This window comes from Lissotriton helveticus, chromosome 3_1 (genome assembly GCF_964261635.1).
Source record: "Lissotriton helveticus chromosome 3_1, aLisHel1.1, whole genome shotgun sequence".
Taxonomy (NCBI): domain Eukaryota; kingdom Metazoa; phylum Chordata; class Amphibia; order Caudata; family Salamandridae; genus Lissotriton; species Lissotriton helveticus.
The window spans coordinates 21,699,516-21,720,340 of record NC_136061.1 but is presented as its reverse complement, the minus strand read 5'-3'; the positions used below and the strand labels follow the sequence as shown (position 1 = coordinate 21,720,340).

The window sequence follows — 20,825 nt, the reverse complement described above, 5'->3', positions numbered from 1 at the left end:
TGGGTCTGCGCTGGTCCCCCCTGTGGGTCTGCGCTGGTCCCCCCTGTGGGTCTGCGCTGGTCCCCCCTGTGGGTCTGCGCTGGTCCCCCCTGTGGGTCTGCGCTGGTCCCCGGTGGGTCTGCGGTGGGTGCGTGGCGGCCTGCGTGGGCGTGTTGAAGAACTGAAATCTTCATTCTCAGGGAATACTTACTAATATAACAAAGAACTTGGCACAGAAGCTGAAATATGAAAAGACATCTTTATTAAACTTAATTAAGTGAGGCCACATCACACAGAAGCCGTAGCAACTGAATGAGATAGTCTGAGGGGTACAGAGAACAGAGGCCTTATATACGCTCAGGGTTACAAAACTCAGCATAAAAGTAAGGGGCAGTTCTTGCTTTTGCAAACATGCAAAATGCCTAACATTCCTTCTTACACAAGCCGGACAAACCCATATTAAAAGGACCACAACCCATATCATAAACAGACCATAAAAGAAGGAACAGATAAGAAGCAGGATAAGGGGTGTGTGTGCGCATACCAAACTCTACAATGTCATGTGCTTTGATCCTCAATCTTGATCAGCTACTGGGCAAGGAACTGGCTTATAACAAGGTCAGCTTCAGGCAACAGGGCCAGTTCACTCAGGTCATCTAAAAGTCAGCTAAAGTCATCGGCCTATGTGAGGGCAACCACAAAATGGCTGCCATGCACAAAATGGAACCCAAGGGTTTGGAATTCACGGAACTCAGTGTGCCGGGCATGTGCCGTCCTGGTGGGCTTTTCGCCGGTCCTTCTGCACCTGTGCGGGTCTCTGCCAATCCTCGTGTGTCTGTGCCGGTACTTGTGCCGGTCCTCGTGGGTCTCTACCTGTTCCTCGTGGGTCTCTACCTGTTCCTCGTGGGTCTCTGCCTGTTCCTCGTGGGTCTCTGCCTGTTCCTCATGGGTCTCTGCCTGTTCCTCGTGGGTCTCTGCCTGTTCCTCGTGGGTCTCTGTGTGTTCGTCGTGGGTCTCTGCCGGTCCTCGAGGGTCTCTGGCGGTACTCGTGGTTCTCTGCCGGTCTTCGTGGGTCTCTGCCTGTCCTTGTGCGCCTGTACTGGTCCTCGCGTGCCTGTGCAGGTCCTTGCGTGCCTGTGCCGGTCCTTGCGTGCCTGTGCCGGTCCTTGTGTGCCTGTGCCCTCCTTGTGTGCCTGTGCCAGTCATCGCGTGCATGTGCCGGTCCTTGTGTGCCTGTGCCGGTCCTTGTGTGCCTGTGCCGGTCCTCGCGTGCCTGTGCCGGTCCTCGCGTGCCTGTGCCGGTCCTCGCGTGCCTGTGCCGGTCCTCGCGTGCCTGTGCCGGTCCTCGCGTGCCTGTGCCGGTCCTCGCGTGCCTGTGCCGGTCCTCGCGTGCCTGTCCTCGCATGCCTGTGCCGGTCCTCACGTGCCTCTCCCGGTTCCCCTGGGTCTCTGCCAGTTCCGTGTGGGTCTCTCCCGGCTCCCCGTGGGTCTCTGCCGGCTCCCCGTGGGTCTCTGCCGGCTCCCCGTGGGTCTCTCCCGGCTCCCCGTGGGTCTCTCCCGGCTCCGGGTGGGTCTCTCCCGGCTCCGGGTGGGTCTCTGCCGGCTCCCCGTGGGTCTCTGCCGGCTCCCCGTGGGTCTCTGCCGGCTCCCCGTGGGTCTCTGCCGGCTCCCCGTGGGTCTCTCCCGGCTCCCCGTGGGTCTCTCCCGGCTCCCCGTGGGTCTCTCCCGGCTCCCCGTGGGTCTCTCCCGGCTCCCCGTGGGTCTCTGCCGGTCCTCGTGGGTCTCTGCCGGCTCCCCGTGGGTCTCTGCCTGTCCTCGCGCACCTGTGCTGCTCCCCGTCGTCTCTGCCGGTCCTCGTGGTTCTCTGCCGGCTCCCCGTGGGTCTCTGCCGGTCCTCGTGGGTCTCTGCCTGTCCTTGCGCACCTGTGCTGCTCCCCGTCGTCTCTGCCGGTCCTCGTGGTTCTCTGCCGGCTCCCCGTGGGTCTCTCCCGGCTCCCCGTGGGTCTCTCCCGGCTCCTCGTGGTTCTCTGCCGGTCCTCGTGGTTCTCTGCCGGTCCTCGTGGTTCTCTGCCGGTCCTCGTGGTTCTCTGCCGGTCCTCGTGGGTCTCTCCCAGTCCTCGTGGTTCTCTGCCGGTCCTCGTGGTTCTCTGCCGGTCCTCGTGGTTCTCTGCCGGTCCTCGTGGGTCTCTGCCGGTCCTCGTGGGTCTCTGCCGGTCCTCGTGGGTCTCTGCCGGCTCCTCGTGGGCCTCTGCCGGCTCCTCGTGGGTCTCTGCCGGCTCCTCGTGGGTCTCTGCCGGCTCCTCGTGGGTCTCTGCCGGTCCTCGTGGGTCTCTGCCGGTCCTCGTGGGTCTCTGCCGGTCCTCGTGGGTCTCTCCCGGTCCTCGTGGGTCTCTCCCAGTCCTCGTGGGTCTCTCCCAGTCCTCGTGGGTCTCTGCCGGCTCCTCGTGGGTCTCTGCCGGCTCCTCGTGGGTCTCTGCCGGCTCCTCGTGGGTCTCTGCCGGCTCCTCGTGGGTCTCTGCCTGTCCTCGCGCACCTGTGCTGCTCCCCGTCGTCTCTGCGGTCCTCGTGGTTCTCTGCCGGTCCTCGTGGTTCTCTGCCGGTCCTCGTGGTTCTCTGCCGGTCCTCGTGGTTCTCTGCCGGTCCTCGTGGTTCTCTGCCGGTCCTCGTGGTTCTCTGCCGGTCCTCGTGGTTCTCTGCCGGTCCTCGTGGTTCTCTGCCGGTCCTCGTGGTTCTCTGCCGGTCCTCGTGGTTCTCTGCCGGTCCTCGTGGTTCTCTGCCGGTCCTCGTGGTTCTCTGCCGGTCCTCATGGTTCTCTGCCGGTCCGCGTGGGTCTCTGCCTGTCCTCGCGCACCTGTGCTGCTCCCCATCGTCTCTGCTGGTCCTTGCTGGACTGCTCAAGTCTTCTTGTGGAAGTGTCTGCCGGTGGTAGGAAGGTGGTTGCGGGCCGCCTCGGGTGTCATCACTAAGGGGGGGTGCCAAAGTGGCAAAATTATGGTTTTTAAACTCATATTTTTTCCATTTTGTCATTTTCTGCGCCGGGTACCGCCTGCCCTTGCTACCCACTGGTGTCTGCATACATTAGAGTCTTGAGTGGGCCCAGCTCGTGTCCTGCTGTGAGCCAGGAAATAATCACTGGGGCTCCTGATTGTGCACCGAGACATAGGGAAGTGATGCCTCACACCCGTCTCTGTCTCATGATGGGGTTCAGTCACGCTTGGAGCGGCCCCTCGGGCGCCCGGCCTGTCCCCGAGGGCTGCTTGTACAGCGGGGGGCTGCTGTTGTTGCCCCCCCTGCCTCCTGCACCCTAGGCCTGGTTTCACATGTTTGCCATCTCCTAGCAGGAGCCTAGCACTGCCCCCTGCGCCCCTGAGGTGCAGGGGCTTCGACCCTTCAGGGGCCCGGGCCCTCGTTCAGCCCAAGGGCAATGGATCTATATGAGCCTCAGGGGCCCCTCCTCTCATTCAGCGAGGGTGGGGCGGGGTTCAATCACTCTGCGTCACGTCACTGTTTCCGGGTCAATGCACGTGCTGCAGAGTGGCACCTGCTACTGTCTGCTGCTGTGCCGCCGCAGCCCGTGCACGAACCCCGGGTTTTTCCAGGTTCATGCATGTGCTGCGGACGGGGCAGGGTCCGGGCCCTGCGCTCACCTGCACGTGGTTTGGCCCCCGGGGCGCCGGGATCCCCCGCTTCTGCTGAAGACGCCCCCGTGGCTGGTGGTGTGCTGAATGGAGTGTCCCGCAGGAAGCTGTCATCCCAGCCACCCCCCTGAGGGCTGGACACACTGCACCCCACACCCATCCATCACGGGCGTCACGAGTGACGTGACCCGGCTAATGAAAGGGCCCGGGTGCACGTGCTCGAGGCCAGTCAGTACACTATCTCCCGTGAAAAGGAGCTCAGTCCACGAGGCCGGAGAGGGCCTGGCCAGCAGGAACCAGGAGCAGCTCTGACCGGGCCCTGCTGTCTTCCACCGGCGAGGGAGAAGCCAAGTTTGTAAGGTGCCAGCATCAAAGTGCCCACATCCAAAGAGAACCCCGGGACAGTGAGCAAGGAGGACCCCACCATGAAGGAAGCCGCCGGGGCCTTTGAAAATAAGGCAACAGGGCCATCTAGTGGCCGCTTCGCGCCACTGCAGTCAGGAACGTAAAACTTATAGTGTAAGTACAAGACCACGGCCTATCCCTGCTGACGAGGGGTAATACCCCGAAACATGTGTCCAGGGATGGCGAAGACAGCGAAGATAGCAGAAGATCGAAAGATGATGCATCGCGAACACTTTACTACATTGACCAGAGTCCTTAGGGGCGACACCGCCGGTGTGTGAGTAGTGTGCGACCCCACCCCCATTTGTAACTTTAAAGCTCCCTTGAGCAGCGGGCTGACGAGCCTGGGATCCCGCACCTACGCACCTGAGTGGTACTATACCTGGCAGATATTGGCAGCCATCGGCAACCCCAGTACACGGCCTATCCCTGCTGATGAGGGGTAATACCCCGAAACACGTGTCCAGGGATGGCGAAGACAGCGAAGATAGCAGAAGATCGAAAGATGATGCATCGCGAACACTTTACTACATTCACCAGAGTCCTTAGGGGCGACACCGCCGGTGTGTGAGTAGTGTGCGACCCCACCCCCATTTGCAGCAGAAACCACCCGGCTGCGGCAGCCTACAATCAGAGCCAAGGACAAAAGAAGCTACAGTTACTTGGCACACAACAACTCAGCTCCACACTCGGCCAATAAAAGGATATGTGCCCCCTCCAGCCCTGATCACGAGAACAGCCAGAGAGGGCCACCTAGGTGTCACGGTGAGACAGTCCCAGGAGAACACTCCCTTGTTCAACCATTACACCGGTGCTGCACAACACTGCCTGCAAGTGAAAAAAGCAGCCAGAGCAAAGCGCTGACAGAAGCCTCACATGGATTTCCCAGTCCTGTTCTACCTGTCTCAGCCCCAAGAACCCAAAGCTGCCTCAACAAGGATAAGGCACCGCCAGAGGAGAAACAAAGAGAGAGAGGGAGCAACACTACCTACGAGAGCAACCCACGTGTGAAGCTGGGGTAGTAACAGGAAAGTACAATAAAAAAATAAAAAAAGATAGACCCACACGGACGTACTGCCAAAGGGTTTTAGAAGAGGAGAGACAACCTCTGAAGAGAGCCCCTGCCAAGCCCGATGTGAAAGTGCAAATGAGAATCTACAAACAGGAATGGCCCCATTCAAGAACTGCTACTCTTGAGTGCAACACAACTCCACTGACCCCCTCGAGAAGCCCAAAGCGGCGCCAGCCCAGAAACGAGAAACGTATCAAGAGCAGCCAAGCTTAAGAAAGCAGCCAGCCTCACACGATATACAAGAAAAACGTGCAGAGAAGACGCAAACCGCAGTGGCTATCTTTCGCCACCACAAGCGAGAACATCACACCACCCGCTCCAAACAGGCACACCAAGTGCCAGAAGAAAACGGAGGGCACCACGTCAAAAGCGCGCAGGAGGCAGCGCCAGTGAACCTGATGCACAAGAAAGTGCCCAGGAGACCGAGACATCTCGACAAAGAAGCACTGCTGAACGCAGGTAGTGGAGCATCCACGTCTCCACCGCCTCATCGAAGCAATGCAGTGAGCCAAAAGCAATGCAAAGTGTCCTCCCTCGCACCGCCTCAGGACAGAGTTGGCAGTAACCCGCGACAGGCAAGAGAGGAGTCGCACACTACATGTGGCAGGCCATCACAGCAACAGGCACTCCGACAAGTGACGACACGTGCCCGGACGTCACATCGCCCAGCAAGCAAGGAGCACGTCAACCAATTGACCAGTCCGAACAAGCACGCCTAAACAAAGGCGGAAGCCGGCACCACCTCGAGATCCAAACGTGCACCCTCGAAAAAGGAAGAGAGTGACAGCCCTGTCACCCCGAAATCGGATGAACACAGGTAGGTCGAATAGACCAACAAAAGAAGACCGAGGACTCGTACAGCAAGCCAGGAGCACACCCTGACACACCCGACAGCCACGAAGGCGGACTGACGGCCTGGCGACAGCACCAAGGATAACCACACGTAAGCTGCAGCAAGTGCGAACCTAGTCTCATCCCACCACTTCCCCAGGTGAGCGTCAATCGGCGTCCCTGGACACAGGCTCAATGGAGAACCAAGAGCAAGCCGCAGCAAGCGCAAACTGAGTCTCATCCCAATGCGTCCCCAGGTGAGCGTCAATCAGCATCCCTGGATACAGCCTCAAGGGAGAACCAAGGGTAAGCCGCAGCGAGCGCAGACCGAGTATCATCCCAAAGTTTCCCCAGGTGAGCGTCAACCGGCGTCCCTAGATACAGCCTCACGGGAGAGGCGAACATAATCCGCACCAAGCGCACACTGTGTATCATCCCAACGCTTCCCCAGGCAACCGTCCACCCCAGAGTGTCAACAGTCTAAGTCAAACGGCATCCCTGCTACTGACTGCAGGTGCCATGGGTGAAGATCGGTATCTAGTGTCTTTTGAATGAATGAATGAATGAATGAATGAAAAATATTTGTAAAGCGCGCGATGGCCAAAACGGCTTCCTGGCGCTGGGAGCTCTAAAGAACCAGACAGACAGGGCCAGGAGGATTAGCAGGGGTAGGCCAGGGCAAACAGGAATGTTTTTAGCGCTTTACGGAAATGTGAAAAGATAGGGATCGAGCGCATAGAAAGATGAAGAGAGTTCCAGAACCGGGGGTCAAGAACAGAGAAACGGGTTCCACCAGTGCGAGTTTTATGAAAACGGGGAACAGTGAGGAGGGCAAAAGATGATGAACGGAGAGTGCGGACAGGGGTGTGAAGGGAAATCAGAGAGTTGATGAAGGCAGGTGCAGAGTGGTCAAGGGCCCGATAAACAAGGCACCCCAATTTGAACAAAGATCTCTGAGAAATGGGCAACCAATGAAGGGATTTGAGGACGGGAGTAATGTGATGGGTTTTGGGCAGATGAAAGATGAGACGGGCAGCCTGGTTTTGGATAGCTTGTAAGCGGCGAGATTCATAGGCAGGAATGCCAGCGAACAAGCTATTGCCATAATCAAGGCGGGAGGTAATAAGGGCAGAAATAATGATTTTAAGAGAGTCAAAAGAGAAGAAACGAGAGATTTTCCGGATCATCCGGAGGGAAAGAAAACAGGAGGACACCACGGCACTGACCTGGCCATGCATGGACAGGTCCTGTCTGACCTTGATGCCCAAAGTTTTAACGGATGGAACGGGGGTGGGAGGGGGACCAAGAATGGAAGGCCAGAAAGCAGGGGACCAGGGGCTGGATGAGCCGCCAATCAGGACAAGCTCAGTCTTATCTGGATTGAGCCTGAGGTGGTTGGCGCTCATCCACCCAGAGATAAAGACCATGGTGGAGTGAAAAAAGGATTGCGAGTGAGAAGAAGAAGAAAGATCAAAGACGAGCTGGAGGTCGTCAGCGTAGTTATACACAGAGACCCCCAGCTCAAGAAGAGAAGAAATAAGGGGGTGGATGTAGAGATTGAAAAGAAGGGGAGAAAGGGAGGAACCTTGGGGGACCCCACAGGGCACCGGGAGGGGGGAAGCAGAAAAGCCAGGAAGGTGAACGGCTTGAGAGCGACCTGTCAAAAAGGAAGTGATCCAGGAGAGAACAGAGCCTCGTATGCCCGCTGCGCTGACACGGTCCAAAAGAATGTTATGGTCGACCGTGTCAAACGCAGCGGACAAGTCGAGGAGGATCAAAGCTTGGGGAGAGTTGACGTCGGCCTTGGCTTTAAGCTCGTCAAGGACGGCTAGCACCACGGTTTCGGTCGAATGACCCGAACGAAAACCAGCTTGGTGAGAGGCCAGGAGCTGGTTCTGTTCAACATAAGCAGAGAGACAGGAAGTAACGTAAGATTCAAGAATTTTAGAAAGATAGGGGAGAAGAGAGATAGGTCTAAAGTTAGAAAGAACAGAAGAATCAAGACCAGGTTTTTTAAGAATAGGAGAAACAATAGCAGATTTAAATGAAGAAGGGACCAATCCAGTGGAAAGAGAGGCATTAAGAAGGGAGAGAAGGGGTATCAGAACAGGAAGAAAAAAGGATTTTGAGAATGCGAGCAGGGGCACAGTCAGTGGGGGAGCCAGACTTAATTTTAGAGAGCAGAGCTAGAAAAGAGTCCAAAGAAAGGGGGAGAAAAGAAGAAAAGGAGCATTTGAGCGCAGAGGGAACAGAGTGAGGAGGAGTAAAAGGAGTGATCAAGATGTTAGATTTAATTTTAACAATCTTCTCAATAAAGAAGTTGTTAAGAGAGGAGCAGAGGGCCTGGGAGGGAGTGAAGTGAGGGCAAGCACGATCAGAGGTGGCCAAGTTGTTGACCACAGAGAAAATTTCTTTAGGTTTGTTGGCCGAAAGCGCCACTTGTTCGGAGAAATACTTGATCTTGGTGGCCAAGATGGCCTTCTTGTACTCCTTAAGGAGAAATTTGTATTTGGCCTTGTGGTAAGGGCAGTAACTACGGCGCCAAAGGCGCTCAGAGCGTCTAAGCCTCGTGAGGGCGAATGGACTTGATTAACTTAAGGGGGGCTACTAAATCACATGCGGAAGAGAGCCAATTACCGACTGCGGTAGCCTGTGAATCAAGAGAAATGCCAGTGAGATCTGGGGGGGAAGAAGCAAGGGAGTGAGAGAGGGAGGCCAAGTCAGCACGATTCCAACTACGAGAAAAGACATTCTTGGGACGAAAGGGCTTGTGGGGGGAACCAATAGTAATAGAAAAAGAAATGAGAGAGTGATCAGACCATGTACATGGGAGGATGCTGGGGGGGGAAACTATGTCCTGGGAAGACCAGACTTGGTCCAGGATATGTCCAAGATTGTGGGTAGGGACCAAAACATGGGATTTAAGGTTAAGACAGAGGAGAGTGGCCGTGAAGTCCTTAGATGCTGGGTCCTCCCTGGGGTCGCCAGGCCAGTAGTTAAAGTCCCCAAGCAGGAGAACAGAGGAGTTATTAACCACCAGCGTGGCGAGGAGTTCCTGCAGGGAGGCCACAAACAGGGGCATGTTCAGGGGAGGGCGGTAGACAAGAACAATAGTAAGAGGTGCAGACAGATTGGAAGAGCGAGCGACCAGGAAGTCCACTCCGGCGATAGGTGCTTGAGGAAGAAGCTGGAATTGAATAGCAGATCGGACAATCATGGCAACACCCCCCCCAATCTTGTCCGCGGGGCGGTCAGCCCGAAGGACATAATAAGAATGGGGAAGGATGGCAAGAATGTCGGGGAGGGAAGCCTCCGAAAACCAAGTTTCCGTTAGAAACAGAAAATCTGGGGAGTCTGTAGTTAGAAGATTAAACAGGTCAAGTTGGTGTTTGCCTGCCGAGCGAGTATTGAGGAGATAGGCAGAAGCAGTGTGAGGGGGTGATGAGGGTCCAATGGGGGGGGAGTCAATGTCCGGCGTAGGCAAAGAAATAATTGGATATGAAAACACAGCACGGTCTGCATGGGGGACATAAATATCTAATGCAGCTAAGTGCTGCATAATGGTATGGGAAAGGGGCACCTCAGTGGAGCAGGCGAGGAGTTGTGCAGAAGTGTATGACAACAGGAGGGTAGGGGGAGTGGCCCCTGGTCCCGGCCCGTCGCGGACGGGCGCAGACGGGCTTGACTTAGGCGCAACTTCGGCGCGCCTTCGTCGCGCCCGCTGCGCTCGTCCGCTGCGCGGCCGGGATTGAAGTGCCATAAGTAGGGAACCGGAAATAGCAGGGCGTGGCGGGGGGTGGACGGACAGAGGAGCTGCCCCGCCAACCAGAGAGCAGCCCAAGATGGTCACCACGCCCGTCCCCGCCCTCGTGACCTGCCCGTCAGAGGGGGAGGGAACGCTCGGCGTGGGGCGCTCTGGCGGCAACAGGAGAGGGAGTCCCAAAAGGATGAGGGGTGCGCGATGACCTCGGCGCAGCCCCTGAAGCAAGAGGCAAGTGAATTAAAAGTGTCCAGGCACTGTTAGTAAAAGAGAGGTTGCGCCGCGCCTCAGCGGCGTTGTTGCTCCCGGCGAAGCCTCGGGAGAACTGTCGGTTCTGTAGACCTCACACCGCCTCAAGACGGAGTCAGCAGTGGCTCCAAGCCAGGCAAGAGAGGATCCACACACTCTACGTGTCACGCCATCACTTACTCAACCTCAGCACGGCGGAGGCACAGGGCTGCAAAGTCCCTCCTGACATCCAACTCTCCCAGCAAGTCACCACCACCGGTCATCCTGAGTCACCACATAGCTGGCAACCGCCATCACGCCAGCCATCAGCACGTGCGTCAAACACCACTCCAAGAGTATCGATTGACTGGAGTCACCAGCTGTTGACACACCAGCCGAGAAAAGAGACCAGAGGCTACCTGTGACCCGGGCACACCCTAGAACCGCGGTAGCGAGAACAAGCATCGACCAAGACATCTCCACCCTAGAGGGTTGCGCGTGCGACCATGTAACGGCTCCTCAGTGGTCCAGCAGCTGCCCCCAGTCGGCACTCAACCGGCCCTAGTGTAGCCTTCCTGCAGTCCTGCAGCAACCCCGGCAATGGGCCTCTCCAGGCGGAAGAGTGAAAAGAGACTTTGCCCCACCGACTGGTCATCGGTTGCAGCAAAAAAAGGTCCACAGAGACAAGTGATCAGGCAACACGTCCACGAACCATCACCATGAACTCCGTCCATGCTCATGACGCATCCCATTGAAACAACTGTTTGAATTCACCACGGACCATCACCGATGTCGACAAAAAGGAAGTCCTGCAAGACATGTCAGCACAAGTGAACTGTCGGTATGCAGCGGACATCTCCAAGTCAGCGGTCGTGTCCTGAACCCTTCAGGTTAAACTACGAGTGCCAACCAAGAAGGTCCTGCTGCAGGCAGAGTCATCAGCCCACGTCTGGCGACTTCCTACCCCCTGTCTCAGAAGACTGATGGACCCTGTGGTGTTTTAGTTAATTGTTTTGTCCCCACAGGTTGGACTAACATTTTGTTTGTTCTTTAAGAAAGTTGGAAAGGAATGTAGTGTCCTGTTCGGGTGAAACAGGCTGGTCTTGCTTGGGACACCCTCCAAATAAATGTGGACATCAATACCTCAGGGAAACCACTCGGCTTCTACCCTCCCGCCTCCCAAAACCCTATAATAACTCCAGCAGACCTATATTGCCCATATTTCCTACTGTCTATGATATTCCTCTATAGGCTGTTGCTATGTATATTTATTAACTCCATTTGTAACTTGTGTAGTTGCTGCTGTGCCAACACTGATGTGATACCTTTGGGTCAACTCTGTGCTGTACAAAACTCGATAAATAAAATAAATGACCTATGTGAGGGCAGACCAGTCACTGGAATCCTCTTTTGAAAGTTTCCAACTGACCACTCACTTGTCTCTAATGTAAAGGAGAGACGGCAATAAATGGTGACGAGGGTATATGAACACAAAAAGAAACCGGGCATGGGGCAATAATGACTGCACCTACCATACCGTTGGGTTATAATTATTCTTTTTCTCGGGGTGCCGGGGACCTGAGGCTCAATACCCCTAAACCTCGGAGGGAAAATCCCACAATTTTAGACAAGAACAAAATGATCCAGCGCTTCTCTCAATATCAAAACTGGTCTGATATAGCAAGATTTCACATCCATTCAGCGGGTCTTGTATACATTTTCTTTATTCATAATCTTCTTAAAAACACACGACCGTAGCCAACGCGTTTCGGTCATAAGGACTTCTTCAGGGCAAGTATAGTGTCGAGGAATCTTTCTTTATATTCATCAGGATAGTACTGGAGAGCAGTCACTCCCTCCCAGAACAGCCACCTTAGTTGCTTCAAAAGATATTTTGTTCTAAATATTGAATCTCCCTATTTGTTGGGGATCCAATTTTCATGATCAATCACTGGGCGGCTTTTTTGCATCAGCCAGTCACAATAAGTAAACGGCATTAGTCTGCGCCCATCCATGGTTAGAACAAAACATCTTTTGAAGCAATTGAGGTGGCTGTCCCTGGCACCTAGACAAAACACGCTAACACGTAATTCTAACAGTTCTTAAAGAAAAGCAATATGTTTTCTTAAAATAACCCTCACCCACCAAAGTGTCCCCTGGTGGCAGGCTTCATCATCGGGTTCTGCCTGCCCTGCTGCGGGACGGGTGTGCTACGACCGACGGAGGCGTGGGAGCACTTTGTAGGATGTGGGCTATAGAGTTAATGATGGTATGAGAGTGGGAGGGTCCGATTAGTGGGTGAAGAAATACCTGGCTATGAAGAAGATTAATATTTATTTCATCCTATAGCTGGTTTTGTTGAGAGAGGGGAGAGAAGAAACACACGTTAATGTGTGTGTGTGTGTGTGTGTGTGTGTGTCTTGTGGTCAACATGTTTTGAGCCTTTCCCCTAAGGCTTTTCATCAGGGCCCGTTGAATGACCAACTAGCTATAGTGTCTCATTCGTTCTCCTACATAATCACGAAGCTACAAATGATTATACAACCCAGAACACAACACTCTTGACTCTCTCAAGAATCGCGGTAGCAAGACGCACCGTTTCGCTCACTCACCCGTACTTGTCCACAATAAGGATGGTCAGAGTCACTGTAGAGGTAAAAAAAAATTTTTTTTAACTATCATGCTCTGTAATGCAGTATACAAGCAACTACCAGCAGCGAAATGCATAAACCTAGCACAGTTAGCATTGTTACTATACCATAGAATATAAAGGGGGAAGTCATCCTATACAGACAGTGGAAAAAGGACCAAAAGGCCTAACCACCCTCCCCTTGACTGGAAGAAGTTTATTATATAAAGAACGATCTCTGGGCTTTGTCAGCAGACCCAATACTTTAGTGCCTAGATGGACGTTTTACATCATAGGAGCTGAATAGCTCTTCTTCAAGGAAAGGTCTCTCTCCAAGTGTGTGTGAACAAGATGCATCCCCCTAATATCAAAGCACGAGTCTTCAGCAGTGCAGCTGTGTTAGCGTGTTTTGTCTAGGTGCAAAGGACTGACCAGAACAGTATAACAAGGGGCATTGTTTATTGACCTTGCACACACACTCCTCCCTTCTTCTTCTCTCTCTTCCTTTCCTCTTCTCTCTCCTCCTTTCCTCTCCTCTCTCCTCCTTTCCTCTTCTCTCTCCTCCTTTCCTCTTCTCTCTCCTCCTTTCCTCTCCTCTCTCCTCCTTTCCTCTCCTCTCTCCTCCTTTCCTCTTCTCTCTCCTCCTTTCCTCTCCTCTCTCCTCCTTTCCTCTTCTCTCTCCTCCTTTCCTCTCCTCTCTCCTCCTTTCCTCTTCTCTCTCCTCCTTTCCTCTTCTCTCTCCTCCTTTCCTCTTCTCTCTCCTCCTTTCCTCTTCTCTCTCCTCCTTTCCTCTCCTCTCTCTTCCTTTCCTCTCCTCTCTCCTCCTTTCCTCTTCTCTCCTCCTTTCCTCTTCTCTCCTCCTTTCCTCTTCTCTCCTCCTTTCCTCTCCTCTCTCCTCCTTTCCTCTTCTCTCTCTTCCTTTCCTCTCCTCTCTCTTCCTTTCCTCTCCTCTCTCCTCCTTTCCTCTTCTCTCCTCCTTTCCTCTCCTCTCTCCTCCTTTCCTCTTCTCTCTCCTCCTTTCCTCTCCTCTCTCCTCCTTTCCTCTTCTCTCTCCTCCTTTCCTCTCCTCTCTCCTCCTTTCCTCTTCTCTCTCCTCCTTTCCTCTCATCTCTCCTCCTCTATTCTGTTCCTCTTCTCTCTCTCGTCCTCTCTCGTTCTCTCCTCCTCTTCTCCTCGCTCTCTTCCTCTTCTCTCTCCTCACCACCTGTGCCTCACATGGTTCTCTCTGTCTCTTCCCTTCAGACAAACATCGGCTCCATCCTGGCCTCCGTGAACCCCTACAAAGCCATCTCCGGGCTCTACGAGGAGTCGGCGGTGGAGCTCTACAGCCGCCACCACCTGGGGGAGCTGCCCCCCCACATCTTCGCCATCGCCAATGAATGTTACCACTGCCTGTGGAAGAGGCATGACAGCCAGTGCGTCCTGATCAGGTGAGTGCCACTGGGGCGAAGCCCCACAGCCAATGCGTCCTGATCAGGTGAGTGCCACCAGGGCCAGGCCCTACCTGCCGGTGCGACCTGATCAGGTGAGGGTCACCGGGGGCCGACCCCTACCTGCCAGTGCGTCCTGATCAGGTGAGTGGAGCCCTACAGCCAGTGCGTCCTGATCAGGTGAGGGCCACCTGGGCCAGGCCCCGCAGCCAGTGCGTCCTGATCAGGTGAGTGCCACTGGGGCGAAGCCCCACAGCCAGTGCGTCCTGATCAGGTGAGGGCCACCTTAGCCAGGCAGGGCCACCCAGAGTATCCTGATCAGGTGAGTGCCACCAGGGCCAGGCCCTACCTGCCGGTGCGACCTGATCAGGTGAGGGTCACCGGGGGCCGACCCCTACCTGCCAGTGCGTCCTGACCAGGTGAGTGCCATCCGGGCCAAGCCCTAAAGCCAGTGCGTCTTGATCAGGTGAGTGCCACCGGGGCCAGGCAGTGCCAATCAGTGTATCTTTATCAGGTGAGTAGCACCTGGGCCAGGCCCTGCTAGCTAATTAGTCCTAATCCGATGAGTGCCATTGTATGTGCAGCTCACTCGCTGTAGAGTGTGCCAGGGCATCTTTGCGCATGCTCCGCGCAGCTCTCTCCCAGCGGGTGGCTCTTGCGTGGTCTTTCTTCAGTTGCTTCTCTTTCCTTCCTCTGCAGCGGGGAGAGCGGAGCTGGGAAGACCGAGAGCACGAAGCTCTTACTCCGGTTCCTGTCCTCCATGAGCCAGAACTCGACCGGGGCGCCCGCGGCAGAGAAGGGCACCCACGTGGAGGAGGCCATCTTGGAAAGCAGGTATGGGGTCGACTCTCAAACCGCTCTTGGACTGATCTACTCTGTTGACTTCTGTTTAATGTTATGTTATGAAACTTTTAAAGTGCACGAATACAATTAAATCAATCAATCATAGCATTTGTACAGCACACTACATACCCGTGAGGGTCTCAAGGCGCCGGGGGGTGCTGCTACTGTTCGAAGAGCCAGGTCTTGAGGAATCAATACCAATGGTGTCTTGGCGCTAGATGACTAGATGTTAAAGAGACAAGTTTGTATCTCTTCCTGAATGCTGTTAAAGAAGTAAAAGCTCTGAGGTGGGATGGGAGGCTGTTCCAGAGTTTGATTGTATTGTGGACTAAACCTCTGCCCCCCCATTGCATCTTCTTGAATGTTGGAACCACTAAAAAATTGGCACTGGCTGATCTGAGTTCTCTCTTGGGCTTGTATCTCTTGAAAGCTGACCTGAGAAAGTCTGGTCCGGAGTTGTGCAGTCCTTTATGGGCCAAGCAGAGGGCTTTAGATTTAGCCAGACTGCGCACGGGGGCCAATGCAACTTGCCTGCTTAATGGAATGGCATTTAAGAAGATTAAAAATGAGTCTTGCTGCAGCATTCTGGGCTAGTTGCTGTCGACTCATATGTGTTTCTAAGACGGTAAGATACAGACTGTTACAATAGTCGCACCTAGGAAGACCAAGTAGAGTTATTAATGTTTTTCTGTGACTGTCGGGGGGGAAAAAAGGAAGAATTTTTCTTATCATTTTTATGACATAGTAAGCTGCGGATGTGACGGACGATATGTGCGCGCTCATATTAAGGTTGTCTTCAATAATGATACCCAGATTCTTCGCCTTAGTGACAGGGTGGGGGGGTTGGGGCAGATTGTCAGGCCGCCATATGGTGGACCAAGCTGGGGAGGGGTTCCCAAACACCCTAATCTCTGGTTTCCCTGCGTTTAGCTTCAGGCAATGTCCACTCATCCAGCCGCTGATTGCATTGATGTGGGAGAGGAGTTGGCCTAACAGCTAGGGCGGTCGACCTCGAATCTGGGGAACTGGGTTCGAGTCTCGGCAAAGACGCTGAACATCCTGGGATTCTGGGCAAATCAGTTAATCTCCCCGTGCCTAACACAAATGATAGTCCTCATGTAATGCAACTGGTGCTATGTAAAGCGCTCTGATACCCGACTCGGGTCAAGTTTGTGCTAAATAAACCTCTGTAAGATAAAAAAATAATAAAAATTAGGGGGCCTGATGAGTCATTATGCGCTGCTGCAATTATTAACTGAGTGTCGTCAGCATAGGAAGTTACCCCCAAGTGAAAACTTCTTATAAGAGGGGCCAGATTCGCTAAATCCACGTTAAAAAGAGCGGGGCTAAGGGACGACCCCTGGGGAACTCCACAGGCAAAGCGAAGGGTGGGGAGTTGAATTTCCCCAATGCAACTGTTTGCGTTTTGTCCCTGAGGAACGAGACAAGTAGCTCGAGCGCGAGCCCCTTGACTCCTATCCCTTTTAGACCGCCAATGAGTGTGGTGTGATCAACGGTATCGAAGGCCGCAGATGGGTCCAATAAGATCATAACTGCTGAACCTCCACCTTCTACTGCCGTCCTCACTTCCTCCGTTGCCTTGACCAGGATGGTTTCCGTACTGTGCCCTGGCCGGAAGCCGTGCTGGGAGGTATCCAGGAGCCGATTATCGAAAATCTATTTGCATAGCTCCAGGTTCATTATCTTTTCACAGTTTTCACAGATGTTAGCCGGCATGGATAGGCGAGCGATAGGATGATAATTGGCTGTGTCGTTAATCTTTAGACTAGATTTTTTAGGAGTTCCTAGAGGCCAAGGGTCACACTTGCCGAAGTCCAAAAATATATCATTTACTTTCTCTTTGAAGGTGGTGGCGAGGGTATGAAATGAAATGAAATTTGTACTTGTAAAGCGCACTTATACCCCAACTTGGGTGTCCTGGCGCTGTAACGCACACCGCTGTGGAACCCTTCCTGGCTTTTCCCTGTGAAGTGCCCACTCCTGGGCACCCCCAAGGTGAAGCCAGGCATCCCAGCGCCTTTGGGGCCATTGTGGAGATTAAGCAAGCTATTGCAGAGTGGGACCCATGATTAGACTAGGCACCGAGGCGAGAATTATCCGGTCCGAAGAAATTGAGCCAAAGACCCGCCGTGGCGGGAATTGAACCCTGGTCCCGGGCCAGACCTCTGCATCAGGGTCTGCCGCTCTAACCATTGAGCCACACTTCTCCACAAAAGGATTGACTGTCTGAGGGATTAACTTTATTTGGGATAGTTGTAAGTCGCTGATCAACCTGGAAAAGTTATTTGGACAAGTTTGAGGCCTTATCGATTGCCTGGACAAAATAACTGCTCTTTTCCTTCTTGATGAGATCCTTATATGGGGTAAGAGTCGTCTTATATGGCAGTCTCATCTGGTCATCGTAATTGTTTCTCTAAATTCTTTCTTGCCTTTTGCAGGCTTGTTTTTTTAGCCTCAAGGTCTGAGAACCAAGGAGCAGAAGGTTCCTTCCTAAAAGAACGCAGATTTTTAGTAGGAACCAGTTCCCTAAAAGTGTGTGACCGCCAGTTAGTGTAGCATGACGCTGCCGACGCGGCCTCGGCCAGTAGCGGAGGGATGTTCTTGGCTAAGGACTGTTCTAATGTAACCGTGTCCACTTTGCTCCAGTCTTTGTAGCTGTGAATGACTCGACCATCATGCTGGGGTGGCCGAGCACTAAGGCTTTCAATGGAGAACCTGATGACCGAGTGATCCGGCCAGATCACAGGAAGGATGCTTAGATTTTTAAGGACGGATCATCAGTGATCCAGTGTATGCCCAGCTATGTGCGGGGGCTCCTTTACTAACTGTTCTAGTCCAAGGAGATTGGCTGTATGGCATGGCCACAAAAGAAGCCCCGCAAAAAACGAGCCAGCCTTAGAAGCTGTAATTCTCCAATTTTTTTTTCACTGTGCAGGATTTCTCCCATACACTACATGAATGTATTCATTTCAGAATTGCTTTCCATGAATACTGCCTTGTAAAATTTTTGATCTTTTTAGTAATGTCAAAAACCATAGCCAGCGGCTTACATCAGTCTGCCCATATTCCTGATTGTTTGATGTAACAAGTAATTGTTGATCTTTTTCTGGTATACTGTTAAACCACATTGTTGCACTTCCTTTCGTCCAAACTGTCGTCTCCTCCCGCATCCTCCCTCTATTTATTGTGTAATTGTTGAATTTTTCTGTAACATTGTTGATTCTCATGTAAAGCGCTCTGATACCTCCGGGTCTAGCCAGCGCTATATAAAACTCTTTAAATAAAAATAAAATAAATAAATAAATCTAGAGCCTCCGAGTAGATGTTAAAGACTCCTAGGATGGTGAAATATTTTGAGTGTAGACTGCTCTCAGATAAAACTTGAAATGCGTGGTAGAACATACTTTTATTGCTTCCAGGGGGTCTATAAAGACGAATCCCCGAGAAAGACTTGGATCTTGCTGGCGATTATGAACTGTACTGCTACGTGGGCTTCAATAATCGCATCCGTACAAGCAACAGAGAGTATATTGCAAAAGATACGTGCCAACCCGCGGTCCCTCTTTGCCTGTCTATCTTGCCTAAAAAGAGCATAGCCCTTAGGGACGGTTATCATAAGCAGAATCTCCCCATGTCTCCGTAATAAGCAAACAGTCCAGCCATGCTGTATCAATCGCCTCTGCAATTTCAACTTTATATTTAGGAAGAGACCGGGCGTTGACTAAGGCCCCGTTGAGTCTCCTAAACTTCTGCAAAGTGTCGGCTTCTTCTGAGGGGCCCATGGCAAGCTTCGGGTACCCCCCTGACGTCAGGGTCGCGTTTATATATTGACAGTTGCAAGCTAGACAAGAAATCGTCGAGTGCCGTGATCGCAACCTAGTATCAGTTCAAAAGCAGTCGGTCTTAGTTGCAGGTTGGGCATCCCAAAGCTCCTTAGGTGAGTAAGTCCCCCTTCCGTGGTTATAGAGCCAGGGGTCGTGGCCCATGAGCCCGGTCCAGGCACAGACGGGAGCAGACGGGCTTGTCTTCGGTGCGCGTGTCTGCTGCGCATCCGGTTCAGCATCTACATTTTATTGCTGGCCGGAAGCGGAAATGCAGTGGGGGGGAGGGGCTTTGTCTCCCCGCAACAATCGGCAGAGCTGTGGCGGACCGGAGGCACAGAAGCAAAAGGTGAACTGAAGTTAACACGCCTGCTCAGAATGTGGGAGAAGTGAATAAAGAGTCATTAACCCGGTAAAGTTATCACAAAATATCACAACGTTTGGCTAAAATTGTTAAGAAGTGTTGATCATAAAATCTGAATCGTAAAAGCCTAAAAACCGATTTAATGAAAATGTATTAAACTAGGGTCGCAGTAACCGTACCCCATGCGTGAAGTGCTCCAGGGAAAGGAGGGAATGTGTTGATGGAAGCTGTAAGGTCAGTCCCAACTCATGATCCCTGCAGAGAGGGAACAGAGGGCCTGGGGGCGGTGGGGGGGGGGGGGGCATTCTAACAGTTGAAGAATACTTCGGGGAGTTGAGCCAGTTTGCCCGAATAATCAAAAATCATGGTCAAGTGTCGTATGCAGACGACACCCAGTTAGTGGTGTCAGTTACGCAAAGTGTGGATACAACAGCTAGCAGGTTTCGTAACTGCCTCGCGGATGTGATGGCATGGATTAACTCGAATGTTCTGAGGCTCAACACAGAAAAAACTGAGGTAATTGAGTTTGGCCAGAAAGCTTCTGTTTGGCGCAAACTGTGGTGGCCCCTTGAGGCTGGGAGCTGTCCTGCCCCTGTGTCGAAGGTCAGAAACCTCAGTTTCATGTTTATAAAGACCTAAAGCTTGCTCCACAAATAAATCAAGTTTCCTCTGCATGCTTCTTTATGCTAAAAGTTTTGCGTACAATTCTGCCATTTATCCCACTACTACTCAGAAAAACAGTGGTCGGAGCTCTGGTTCTTTCCAGAGTCGATTACTGTAACGCCCTATATTTAGGAGCGGACAAAGGGCAGATCACCAAACTTCAGTCACTCCTTAATGCGGCGGCTCGAGTTTTGCTCGATCTACCCAAACATCACCCTACGTCCGCTAGCATTAAGCAGCTCCACTGGCTCCCAGTTCGGCCGAGAGTTGATTTTAAGGCCCTCTGTGTATAAGGCTCCGTATAGAGGTGGAGCCCTGGACAGTCAACCCATATTTCCCCGGTATCTGCCGCAACGCTGTCTAAGGTCGGACAATGCAGGATTGGTTCTGGTCCCCAAGATAAAAAAGCCAGATGGGGAGGAAAGGTTTTGTTGTATCAAGTAGCCAAACTTTAGACCTACCTTCCCCTGATGACCAGACTACAGCCAAAGAGGGCTCTGTTTAGTAAAGTGATAAAGACTCGGCTCTTCCTTAGACCCTAAGATCCCCCAGCGTTCACTTGGCTTCCACTCACCTCAGCGCTAAGACGCCTCGGCAATAGTGCGCTTTACAAGATATTAGTCAGTCAGTCAGCATTTGTTAGTGAGAGCTGAGTACAAACTACACAAGTGAAGCCCAGAAGGCAGGCGTCCTCTGGGTGGGCTGGCAGTAGGCAGAAGACCGCCTCTGTCTTGATTTACCATGGAGGCACCCCATGCCAGCTTGTCGCCTCCACAAGGTAGGTGTACTGGACTGTGCACAAGTCCAGTGTTGGCCATCAGTCAGGGACTGACCCACAGGGAAGGACAGGCTGTGAATCAGGCTGGACTTGTTGGCTCTTTCCCGAACACTAACCCTGGTGGTGAACAAACCGAGCCCTCTAATGATGGCCACCACCCTGAGGCTGCCCACGGCCCACGCAGGGGGCCCCCATAGGAGGGCGGCCACCTTGGTGCCACATGATGGCACGAACCCAACTGGGCTAGTGTTAAGACCCCTGAGGTTCCGGCGCTACCGCGTCATTTCCAGTGGGCAGGTATATCTACCTCCCCACCCACCTGGCGATCCTCTTTGCGCCGTGTATTTTGGCGTGGAACCTCAG

General features: G+C 53.1%; 1 protein-coding gene across 1 annotated transcript in view; it reads left to right on the top strand.

Annotated features, from left to right (window-relative positions):
* The window catches only part of LOC144822056 (unconventional myosin-X-like), a 618,454-nt gene that overhangs the window by 114,143 nt on the left and 483,486 nt on the right, over window positions 1–20,825 (top strand). The window contains exons 3-4 of the mRNA XM_078679130.1: window positions 13,785–13,972; window positions 14,672–14,806. Of these exons, the coding sequence (XP_078535256.1) occupies window positions 13,785–13,972; window positions 14,672–14,806 (323 nt within the window). The remainder of the gene's footprint in view (window positions 1–13,784; window positions 13,973–14,671; window positions 14,807–20,825) is intronic.